General features: G+C 40.5%; 1 protein-coding gene across 5 annotated transcripts in view; it reads left to right on the top strand.

The window, feature by feature from the left end:
* The window catches only part of FGD3 (FYVE, RhoGEF and PH domain containing 3), a 113,459-nt gene that overhangs the window by 57,244 nt on the left and 43,599 nt on the right, over window positions 1-12,616 (top strand). For 4 of the 5 annotated variants that reach the window (XM_075514088.1, XM_075514085.1, XM_075514083.1 and 1 more), the window contains exons 2-4: window positions 2,947-3,117; window positions 9,240-9,408; window positions 10,551-11,148. In XM_075514088.1, coding sequence (XP_075370203.1) covers window positions 2,947-3,117; window positions 9,240-9,408; window positions 10,551-11,148 — 938 coding nt within the window. The remainder of the gene's footprint in view (window positions 1-2,946; window positions 3,118-9,239; window positions 9,409-10,550; window positions 11,149-12,616) is intronic. The other variant, XM_075514086.1, reaches the window with a different exon arrangement.

Consider the following 12,616-nt stretch of genomic DNA (forward strand, 5'->3'; position numbering starts at 1 on the left):
CTTGCTCTTTGGATGTACCATCAATAAACGCGTGGCTTAAGTGCAAGCAGTAGGTGAACAGTGATATATTTTCAGCAGTAACCTCTATATGCAATATACAAGATGATACAAAATATTGTATGTTTAGAGGATGATGGTTTTTTGGTTGGGTTTTTTTTGTTGGGTTTTTTTTGGGTTTTTTTTGGGTTTTTTTTGTTTTTTTTTGTTTTTTTTTAATATCAGGTCTTTTTTAATGGGAAGTAGCATAAGGCTTCGCTAAGTATTTACTCTGCAAATGCCTTTGAGCACAAGTCCTGGAGCATTCGAAGCCAAGTTCAGAGCTTGTTTCAGGCACGATGGATGCATTTGTTGAGTAATTACCAGTGGAGGATCTTGTGCCTTGATTGTTTGACAGGATTATGCAGTAGAATAGAAAAACTTGTATGTGGATTTATAAAATAAGGATCAAAGCACTTTACTTTTCAGTAACATAAGCAGGTCATAAGAGCTTTTAGCTTAGACATAAAAGAGGTGTCTAGTGGTGCCATGCGCTTGAAAGCAAGTAAGTAACCACTAGCTCTTATTTTTATCAGTAAGAAAGAAAGGTCCTTGGACCTGCTTTCACAACAATGAATTGCAGCAGGAAAGAAGAAGGAATTGGGTTTTAGTTCCTTTTGAAACTTTACAAAATGTAAACAAGACAGTCCCTTTTTGTGGCAGTAGTTGAAGAGGAACAGGGAATGCTTTAGGGCAACCGGTACCTTATCCCAAGTCAGCACAGGGGTAGCTGAGCTCAGCTTAGGATGCCCAGCTGAGGATACCCCGGGGATGCGGTACCTGAGGACAGGAGGAGCCATGGCCCTCCTCCCTCAGCCGCAGCGGGGGACTGTGGCTGTCCAGCATCTCCTGGGGGCTTCAGCACTCGCCAGAGACGAGGCTGAAAACAGCCTTGGCAAAAACACCTCTAACATAGCAAGGTTAGAGGTGTTTTCTGGAAAGGTGTTGTAGGTACAGAGATTTGTCCACTGAGAATTGGATCATTGAAGTAAATTTTAGGAAAATACAACATTGCTGGATTGCATTCCAGTCGCGGGCATTGGTGAATATCTGCTGAAACACTGTCTTCTGTATGCTGCCCTTTTTCTTTTCTTGAATTAGAGCTTTTCCCTTGTGCACTATTTTAATTTCTTGCTGTGCTGAGCTACTGTTAATGAGGAAGAAGTCTCAGTCCTTTCCCTAAAAAGCTGGCCCGTCACAGCACTGCTGTTGCTGTCACAGGGAGCTCTTGGTACCCAGATGTGAAGCATCCGTGTAAGGTTTTTCTGTGATGATGTGTTTGCAATAATCTGTAATCTGCTCTAATAATCTACGCTACTTTCACTGCATTTTCCTGATAAGTGAAATTATATTTGAATAAAACCTAGTACTTATAAATTCCTGGTTTCAGCTGGAAGGATGTTTTAATAGCTGGTCTCAAATCTGCTGAAAAGCAGATTTTATGGTAGAAATGCTAATGAAGCTTCAACAGCAACAACTGGCAGCCGTACTGAGGAATTCAGGGGTTGTACATTTGGGTGTCAGAGATCAGTAAATAGATTTGTGCCATCTGAATCTATTTTGTCAGCAAAATTGACTTTAATATTTTATGCTTATTTAAAAAAAAAAATCTGTATTGATGTGAAAGTTTCTGCATTGTGAGGCCAGCTCTCAGCTAATCTTCCCAAGCAGTCTGTACAGCTCAGATTTCAAAGTCTTTATTCAAAAGGTCACATCCTGATTTAATGCCATTAGTATAAACCCAGGATAATTTAGTTGATGTGGATGGAGGTGCTTGTCACTTCAGGTTTTTGATCTTAATATAAGTCTGGCCAAGAGTAGGTTGCATTTGTGAAGCTAATGCCATGTTCTTGAACACATCACAGGAAGGCGAAGATTGATTTTTCACGTTTAGATTAATCCTTTCTACATGATGCGGGTCACCTCTGGCTCCAGCAAAATGCTGGTAATTTCAGCTAGTCCACTTTAAAACGAGAATATGGAAAGAATGTTTGTCATGTTTTCTTTGCCTTTTTTTTAATGGATTAGCATTCAAATTTCTACATTTGATACTTTTTCCGCTTCTCAGAACTGCCGGAAGCATATATATTCATGTGTTCATATGCAGCAATTTTAAACCGCAGTCCTTTTTAACCTCTTTTTTTTTTGCCTTCTTATGGCACGCTAGTAAAGCTGGCATGAGGATTTCATGTAGCTGTAGGCTTGCCACAAGACCAAAACCACCCCAAATCAAAAAATGCAGTATCCACTATGTGAAAGTGGATATATGGGTTTATTTCCACAGGGCCCACAGAAATGAATCAAGAATGTTAAATTAAAATACAAACAAACATACTAATCACTTCTTTCTCTGTTTTCCCACTGGATCATATCTTAATGGCAACTTCTAGACTGGAGCCTTTTGAAGGAATGTTGGTATTTTATGTAAGGAGGAATAATAAATAGCGGTAAAATGCAGCTTGAATGCTTAAATCTCCTGAAGGAATGGTGCTTGTACCATTGCCCCCACATGGGACACATTTCTAATTCACCATAACTTAGGTGCATTTTACCAAATAACTTCATGTTGTATGCTGGGGCACTTGTATTTCTGTTTGGAGAAATCCTTTTGAAATGGTTTTTATCTTTTATATTTACTCTTTTAGTTTGGGTGTCCAGAGTAGAGAAATAAGTAATTAATTAAAGATAGGAGTATGAAATTCCGGCTGTCTTATCAGTCAGCTGGTTTGACATGATTAGTAAGGCTGGATATATTGGTTTTAGTAACCTGTGAGTGAATGGCTCACCCGTCTTCTATCCCCCACCTTTCCTCAGGAACTTGGATGAGTGGTATGCTTCTAGAAGTAGCACAAATTTTCTTCAGGATTAATAGAACAAAATAAATACTGACTTTTTCCACCCCCCCCTCAGGTTGCCCTTGTTCTCCTTTTCAAATCAAATGTCACATTGACTCAAATCCGGCGTTGGAAGCATGTGGGGAACTGCAGCACATCAGCCCGGCGCAATGTATCCATCAAACTGGAAGGAAGCCCAAAACCAAAACTCCACTGGCCAAAATGCATCCTCTGCAGAAACCCCAAGGCAAGTGGCTTTGTCCTTCTAGCAATTGTACAAGCTTGTATTGCACGTGAAGTGTAATATTTTTAAATTAATTGTTTTAATTTTAGGTCACAGCAAAATAGTTATTTTTATGTTCTAAGGTTCAGGTACAGCTGGTAGGGTTTTATTATCTTCATTTTTTCCAATGTTAGATGACCTCTTTTGGGAAGCCTTCAAGAAGAAATTGATTCAGGAATAAGAGATACTTGTCAATTTATATTTCCTGTACTGTTGTTATACCTCATGCAGCTGTGAAGTGTAAGTTTAATTTAGCAATATTGTTTTCATTCTTTATTATTATTTTTTTAAAGTATTAGGTAAGAATAGCTTATTGTTTAAACCTGGTCTGTTTTCCATTTATTGTAAGAACTATGCATAGCAACAGGAAATGCCTAAATGGAACGAATGTATTTTAAAAATGAGAAATAGGAGCTGAAACAGTCACATGCATGTGGGCTGTGGTAGTTCCACAGACCTGCCAGACTCATAGTCAAATAGGTGGCAATCCCAAAGTATGGTAGAAGAGAAGCCAGGAAGAAGCATGTTCCAGCTGGTCTCCAGGCAGGTCTTCTGGTCTCCCCAGGCTGCTCTTCCCTAAAACTTCTGAATGCTAAAAAAAAAGACTGCAGTAAATTTCTTGAAAGAGGGTAAATTGTTTTCATGTCTCGCCATCAGTGAAATGACATGTGCTGTCTCTTTGCAATGTCAATTTGTCAAGTGCCTCCACTGCCACCACCCCCTGCTTTGTAGAATTGGTTAAAATATTGCATATAATGTGTGCTTGCCTAAAGGTAATTGCAGATGCAGAAAGCATGTAGTTTGAGAGGCATTTGAACAAAGGGAAGAACCTTTTTTCCCAGGGCTTTCTCCCTAGAGCTACATGGATGCCTCATTAAGGCCTGTTTCTTGTTGATTTGTTGGGTGGGATGTGCTGGCACCACCACCTGGGACTCTAGAAGCAGCTCACTACCCTCACCCAAGGCTGTGTTCTTGGGTCATTTATTCTTTTTTTGAGTGTATTCACTTCCCAGGGGATAACCCTTCAAAATCTGCTTCATCATGTATATTTTTTTAGGTCTCTTCTTGTCAAGGGACCTTAACTGAAGTAAGTAAAGCCTGAAGTAAGTAGAGCCTGAAGAAGACACTAAGTTCATAAACCAAAATTTTTTTAGAAGCAGCATGTCCATGTGATAGACGGTCATTGTCATGTGAGGAAAAGAGTAAAGATATTTTGGTCACCATTAGGGTGTGTTGTACAAACTGAGCCTCTGCACCACTACCCCCTCCCAGTTCAAATACCTATACAAAAGCAATTTTCTGATATGCATTTAGCCTTAAACAACTGTAAAGAAAGCATTGTATTTTCTGATTCTGGAAGTAGACCTTAAATATTAAATCAGTATAGTAGTTCATGCTTGAAACATCTCACGAGGTCTGTGTATTTATGGAGCTTTTACCTTGAGGTCTTGATTGTCCAGGGTTAATTAGTGGGTGTTCCATGAATATTGTTAATACAATAAAAAGGAATAGCAGACGTCTCTGTTCAGTAAGAAATAGAATGAATTCCGCTGGTGTAGATCCTTTGCTATTGTACTGATTGCACTGATTTCTAATTGCTGAGGACATAGCCTGTTTTTTATGTGTAAGTATTTCAGAAAAGTTGGAGGGAGCCTACTTAGCTTGATTCAGATCATGCTTAAAACTTACCCAAGTAGATTAGTACAACCTATTTCCGTCACTGAGATAGGTACCACTTCTTTCTGCTGCTCACACACATCCAAGCTCTCTCTCCCATTAGAGCCATAAGCTTAGAACCAAAGAAGTCAGTGTATCTTACTGGCTGGTTAATGCTCTGAAAAGGATGGAAATGCGTTAATGAGGTGAAATAAACACCCAAAGGTAAAATGCTTTCTTGAGTAGTTACTCTTCCTAATACTTTTTTTGACAGAACTCAGTTTGCTGGGCTTCTTGATATCACTGTAAAAGTAGTCCAAGAAGAAACAGGAGTCCAAATGAAAATTCCCATGAGACACTGTTGCGTAGTACCCAATACTCGAAAATCAGGCCACCTAATGTCTCAGACAGGGCCAGGTTAGCCAAAGCTACAAACCAGCGTTACAAGTCTGGGTCGTGGATGTGCCAATCATCTTCCTGAAAGACACTTCTTTGTCATAAATTTTAAATAATGATTTTATTATTTCACTTCACTTCTTTAGAATAAAACTACTTTTTTAAAAGTAAATCTGCAATTAGCTTGCATATGACAGTAGAGCACAATACATATGATACTTTGCAAGGAAGGGAAGATGGTACAATTTTTTTCTCTTCACTTTTATTGACTTTGTAAATTTGAAATGGCTTTTCTGCCTTGGTTCATTGGTCTCCTGTTACTGTATGGGTTGTTTACCCATAAAGAAAGGAAAACACTTCATGCCACTCCAGGAAAATGAAATCATCAAAATAAAATGTAAAAAAAGTCATTTTTATTAAATTGACTGTATTGAAGTTGACATTTTTCCTGTAAGCCATCCTTGCTTCCTCTTGATGGCCGTGTCCAAAAAAAGTAGTTGTGACAGTGTGGTGCGTTTCCTTGCAGCAGACTTAAATCTTTCCTCAGTTTTTTGTTGGTATTTTTATGCAAGAACCTTTTTTCCCAGGGCTTTCTCCCTAGAGCTACATGGATGCCTCATTAAGGCCTGTTTCTTGTTGATTTGTTGGGTGGGATGTGCTGGCACCACCACCTGGGACTCTAGAAGCAGCTCACTACCCTCACCCAAGGCTGTGCTCTTGGGTCATTTATTCTTTTTTTGAGTGTATTCACTTCCCAGGGGATAACCCTTCAAAATCTGCTTCATCATGTATATTTTTTTTAGGTCTCTTCTTGTCAAGGGACCTTAACTGAAGTAAGTAAATCTGCAAGTGCGACTCACACCACTTGAACTCCTCTTTATTAGGTCTTCCCAGCTTACCCAGTGAGTTATGACAGACCCACCACTGCTGGGATGATTGATTGGGAATGCCTCCATCAAGTTACTAATAAATGTGTGTTGACTGGTTGCATATTACTGTAGAGGAGGCACTTGTGAGAGAGAAATTCACAGGCTGGGGGAGCTGAGGTAATGCAAAGGCTAAGATGCTCATTTTGCAGTGAGGGAAGGGTCCCTATTCCCTGCTGTTTTACAGACGCAGGGCCAAGCCTGGGCTGTACCTTCTCCCACATATTTAACCTTGCCTTTCCCTTTTCTAAGGGGGGCTTCTTGTTATTTCACTTGTTCCTTCTGCAACAAAGATTTTTGTCTTGGTTCCTGCCTCCTCCAAATAGCCTTGGGCTGCTGTGTAAAACCTTCAGGAGGAGGAGGACTGGGGAAATACCATTCCAGTGCATGGCTTCAGGCGCCACCTGAAACATGCTCCGTAACACTAATATCTCTTCTGTGCAGCTGACTTGCTTTCTTTTCTCCACCAGTTTACCTGTCTGTGCGCAGGATGGGCACTGGAAGCAGCATCCAAGGTCGAGCTGGTTTGTGTCTGACCCAGAGTGAGAAAATAGCAGCATTGGCTCCTGTGTGGGCCGGGACTCGTGGAAAGTGGCTTCAGAGCGTGAGCAGGAGTTTTGCTTGGGCTCCTACTTTGGGTCCTGGATCCCTACCTAAAAGCAGCACCTACTTTTTTTCCGGGGCTGACTGTTCATTTAGTACTTAGGATGATGGCGTACATACCGATGAGCTCATCTGGCATTGTTTGTTCTTAGTATGTAGAACTTTCATTCACTCTTTCGTAGAAGTCTAAAATGGTTTTGAGTTCAAAAGTCTGTGTTGTAACACCACTTCCTTGTCAATTCTGAACATAGGGGGTTTGTGCTGGCTCTGGAGTTGGACAGGGCTGTGAGCAACCTGATCTAGTTGAAGATGTCCCTGCTCATTGCAGGGGGGTTGGCCTAGGTGACCTTTAAAGGTCCCTTCCAACCCAAACCATTCTATGATCTTGTGTGGTTTAAATTTTGCCTCATAAGCAGTGCTTGATAAGTTCAGCAGCTTTGCCTCTGTGCTGATGTCTCCATTTCTCAAAATTATTTCAGTAAATAAAAATTCAGAACTAACAGAAGTGTTTTCCCCTTCCTTTTTGTCCAGTGCAGAGTGTGTTGTCTCAGGTGATTCAGGTGGAGTCCACTAACAGGAAAGAAATAAAATGTTTGCATGGACAGCAGTGACACCCATTGCTCTTAGTCTACACGCTTTGGCAGTGAAGTTCAGCTTTTGAGTGTTGTGGACCAGTCTGAAACTATGAAGGGGGATAGGGGATGTGGGGTAGGTTCTTGCCTGTCTGCCTGCTGCATTGTGCACCTTCTGTAAAGAGCCTAGAGCTTGCCTTTTCTGGCTAGACGGTTGCGTGGATACTTTTCTTTTTAGGTTGTTTTGTTTTGTTTTTACAAGGAGAGATGTGGCCGGGCACTCACTGATCATGCAATGTGCAAGTGAAAACCTGGTGAACAAAACATAGAGCTCCACCGTCCCATTTATATGCCAGATGATTTTCTTTTCCTGCTTACCTATTATTCCTGTGTAAGATAGGTTTTGTGGTGGTGTTTCCAAGATTGAACTGTAACACCTTCATTTTAAGACAGGAATTCCGGATGGTCTTGGAGACTGGGCGAATGAGTCCTTTTATAGGAAGTGTCCCATTAAAGCTCAAATCCTTAGAAGATTTTATTTTATTCTTTGGTGCTGAAATAAACTCAGTAATGTAGGTAGTTTAAAATCTGACATATGCTCAGAGCTCAAAACCTCTTTAACAGTCCTTCGACACTGACCTCTGACAACAACCGTCCATAGCTGGAACAGGGAGGACATCTGGGCTGATGCGAACCTTAGAACAGATGCAGGGCCTTCTGCAGGGTAGGGACAACAGGAATTGGCTTTTTGGGTGCATATGCCTCTGTTTAGCCTCCTAAAGAAAGTAACCCTGAAATTACATTCAGAACAGTTGCTAATTAAAGCTCCATTACAATGTTAATCACATCATGCTGATGTGCCATATGGACCATTTAAAAATTGGAAATGCTTGAAATAAATTGTTCTCGAAAATGTTGTTTAGTAAAACACGTATTTAGAGTTTCCTCATTTAATGTGTTAACTCTTTGGATAGTCTAGACCAGAGGGGATACTTGGCAGCACCGCTCCGAGTAGCGTGCGCTTTGGGAGTAATTGCACAGCCGGTTTTCCTACCTTCTAGTGTCAGGTCTGCCTATGTGAGGTTGCTTTCACTGTATGGAACTATAACAGCACGTGAACTTGTTGCCATGGGTTACTGCTTGCGTGTTTCCAAAACCATTTACTCTGCAATCAATATAAGGTCTGAATACATTTTTTAAAATTACATTACTTGTAAATTACATTACTTTTTTTTTAAATACTGTATTAAACTTTGTACCTTTGCCTCAGTGAATCCTTAAGCAGAATGTATACATTCTTACAACGTGTGTTTTATTTATATCGTATATAACTCAATGTAGAACCAAAAGAGGAAGGAAATTTATGAAGACTACACCACAGAAGAGATGGGGGAGGGAGAATGAAAGGAAGAAAAGCTATTATGTACTGCCTGTGGCGTTTTTGACCAAGCAAACACAAGGCACTGAAATCCATGGTGGGATTGTTTTTTGGTGTTTTGTTTTGGGTTGGGGTTTGTTGGTTTTTTTTTCTTTTTTTCCCCAGTGTAAGAGATTCAAGAGAGTGCCTGAGTTTTGAAAAGTCATGGGAGGGGAAACTCGTTAGTGTGATTGAGATGGTGAGCACATTTGCAAAAACGAAGTGTGTGCATCCTGTTTGGTAACAAGGAAGCGGTGAAGTTCTGCGAGCCTCTCGGTTCGTTAACACATCTGATACGGCTGTAGAAATACAAAATAGAAGCCTGTCATTTTTCTTTAGCGTACAGCAGCCTGCTTTGGTGTAAGAAATACTTCGGGACTGCACCTGTGCAACTTATAAAGGCTCGTGAAAGGATGGATGCTCCTCGTTCTGCATTGAGCACTTGGATTTTGTTCCCAGTTTAGGATAAAGAAGATGGAGATTTATCCTCCCCTTTTTTCCCCTCTCTTTTATTAGTACCTCCTAAGCCTGTCCATCTCAAACCTGGGCAGGAAAGAATTCCTCCTGCACCTTCTCGGCCTTTGCCAGCTGATCCCAAGTCATCAAGGAGCTTAGCGCCTGGAGAGGAAGAAATACCAATATCAGCAGGAGTCAACACGCTCATTGAGAAATTTGAAAGTATTAGGTAAATATGGCTTTGCGAGATCTGCTCTAATCTCCCTGTTCTGCATTTTTAACTTAGAATATAACAATAGAAAACATTAATTGTAATTGTCACATAGAAACTCCTCTTGGGATGATTTCTACTGGAACTGCAAAACTTGACTGACTATGCAATGATTTATTAATTTTTTTTATAAAAGCATGTATTTCAACAGCTTTTAGTTTGTAACATACAGTTGTTCTTAAGGAGCTTAAGACCTGCTGAATTTGGTAAGTGTTCTACCAGAAACAAGTAGCCCAGAGTCTGCTTTCAGTAAGTTGACTTGATGTCAGGACTGGTTTTTGCATTACAGGAACTTGATTATTGTGATACAAAATAATTGAATTTTCTGTCTAAGATTCAATAAACATCAGACACACTGTTAGCTTGCTTCTTGGAGGCAGGGGAGAGTTAAATCACAATGTACTATGAAACAATGTCATATAGAACAGCATTTCCTCTGAAACTTTCTACATTAGAGACATTAAATAGGATAAAATATATGTATTTTGCTGTAAAACCAGCTCATTTTACAAACACATGAAAATTCTCTCTGAAGACCAAATCTGCCTGATGGAGCCAAGTGATTTTTTTCATAGAGGGAGATGGAGACAGAGACACTGTACTGTGCCTTGGAGCATATTGTCACCTGGGTGGATCTGGTAAGGTGTCTTTCGAAAAGAAAAAGTAGTGCCTTCTTGTGCTTCAGAAACATCCTGTCTCTGGCAGAAAATACCTTGCCCCAACAGCTTTGTTCTGTTGAAGAACATGAGTTCCTGTTTAAATGAACCCACAACCAAATGCTTCTTTTAAAAGATGATTCCTTCCTCCCCAAAACTTCAAACCAGAGTGTTCTTCAGGGCAACATGGGGAGTATTAAAGGTCTGGGATTCTAGTGGTGCCATTTCAGTAGAACTTATGGCTAGGGGTGGTGTGTGTTTATCAGAAATTGTTGGGTGAATATTATTCACCCATGTGCACACACTTGTCTCCTAGGATTGTCAGGGCAGTGCAAGAAATACAACTTGAATCAAATTATAATCAAGCCCTCTCTCTTTTGGGGACACTTTTGAAACCTCTGAGTGTTAATATGAATGACTGTGGTGCTTTCTCTTCACCTGCAGGCAACCTGTACATATTCTTCAAAGAAACCAGCTAAATTTAGCTCTTAAGATGGAACCTGGCCTGGACTCATCCAAACCACCAAGCTCGTGTGACTGTGACACGGTAGCTTCCAGTGGCTCTTCCACAAATGAAAAAAGTGAACCAGATGAAAACGAGCCAGATGTACTGTGCAGCACGGATCTATCAAACACAGACATACTGAAAATTAAAGAGCTAAGCATAGGCGATAACAAAAGCCATGAAGACTGTACTGCTGTGAGTGTGAGCAAAGAGCCCTCTGGAGAGCTTGGCAATAAAGACTCAACTGCAGAACTGAACGGTAACGGTAAAATTCCCAACAGAGACAGTGGCATCGACAGTCCTTCTTGTAGCGTGGCAGGGGAAACTTTCCCTAGTGAAGAAGGTGCAGAGCAAAAGAAGCCCAGCGTAGCTGGGAATCCAGGGGAGGTGGAACCCGACAAAAAGGGCACCAAACCTTCCTGTGTGGAGCAGAAGAGAGACTCCACGCAGGATGAAGACAGTGACATTGATGAAGGAAGCAGCGAGGAACAAGAGGCAGCAGAAGTGCCAAAGTTAGAGTATTTGGATGTAAACAAGGTAAGGTAGTTTGTTTGTTAGTATTAAGTGCTCTGAAACCAGTTCCTGCCTCTGGCCAGAGATCCCTTGCATCACTTTCATATGTTGTTTGGGTTTTTTTTGTTTGGTTGGTTTTATGTGAAAGGATCATGACAGTCATTATAATTTCCTGCTTGATGCAGGTCATAACTTGTTCCTGACTTAGATAGTATCTTTTAGAAAGGTTCCCAGTCTAACTTGTTCCTGACTTAGATAGTATCTTTTAGAAAGGTTCCCAGTCTTGATTTTAAAAGTTTCATATAAGAGAATCCATCGTAGCCAGAGATAAGTTGTTAAAATTTAAGTGCTTTTGTAGGTAAAGACTCACACTTTGTTTTTCTTGTTGGGATTTGTCTAGGTTCAGCTTCTAGTTGTTAGATCATGTTGTTTTCAGCAGGGCTCCATGATATGCAGGGGGCTAATTGGATAGTGCATCTTGCAGGGTCAGGGCCTTGCATCCTAGAAGGACATGCTTGATGGAAATCTCTTCTAACAGTAATTTTTTTTTCTTTCTTTTTTTTTTTTTTTACACACAAAGCCCGCATTTCTATTGGCGTGACTACTTTTGAGTGCAAATAAGTTGTTTTGAGGGTAGTTATATCGAATTACTCTTCAGGAAACTGTAGCTAGAAGAGATTTTCCTTGAATCCAGAGTAATGTAGTCCAGGCTGTTGTGTATTTGTTGCAGCTGTATAAGATTAATGACAGATTGATTATCTGTTTATCAAGACAGTTATTTTTAGAAATAGTGATGATAGAATGGGTTAGATTTTGCCAGAAAAAGAAAACAGAAGATGCTTTGAGCAAAATGTCTGCAAAATGTTCCATTTTTTGTTTGTGTTTGGGGGTGTTTTGGGTTTTTTTCTTTTTTCCCCCTCAGCCATCATGACAGTAAAGTTAATATACTGGATTTTTGTTTCTTTAAAAAATATGATGAGCACTAGCAACTAATGAACTGTAACTAGTGAACTGTAGCGTTTGCACCTCAGTTTGTACAAATTGGATGGTTCTGTTGAAAACACCAAGTATGTCCCGATTTGTGTATGTCAGGAGCTTGTCCCTTGGGAAGTGTGGCAGTTATAATTCATTCAGTAGCTTGAAGAGGGACGAAAATTGCATGCAGGTATGTGGTGTGCAGGAGGTTCCGTCTCAGAGCTGACAAGTACGGTTTCAGAGTACAACTAATGCTCTGTGGTGTCCCCATTTTTTCCAAGAATAGAAGCCAGCCTGATGAGGCAATCATACCCACAGGAAGGTATGAAAAAAACCCAGACTTTCTCTCGTGAGTGCATTGCTTTCTGCTGCCATTCTTCCTGCTGCTTTATCTCAGGCTCAGCCTGGTGTAACTGGACCCACCTTCCATTTATGCCATTCAGGCGCTGGGGATAAATGTAGCCTGGGACTCTCCAGTACTTCATTGCCACGCTGCTGCTTCTGCAAATTCGGTGAA

This window comes from Mycteria americana, chromosome 11 (genome assembly GCF_035582795.1).
Source record: "Mycteria americana isolate JAX WOST 10 ecotype Jacksonville Zoo and Gardens chromosome 11, USCA_MyAme_1.0, whole genome shotgun sequence".
Lineage (NCBI taxonomy): Eukaryota > Metazoa > Chordata > Aves > Ciconiiformes > Ciconiidae > Mycteria > Mycteria americana.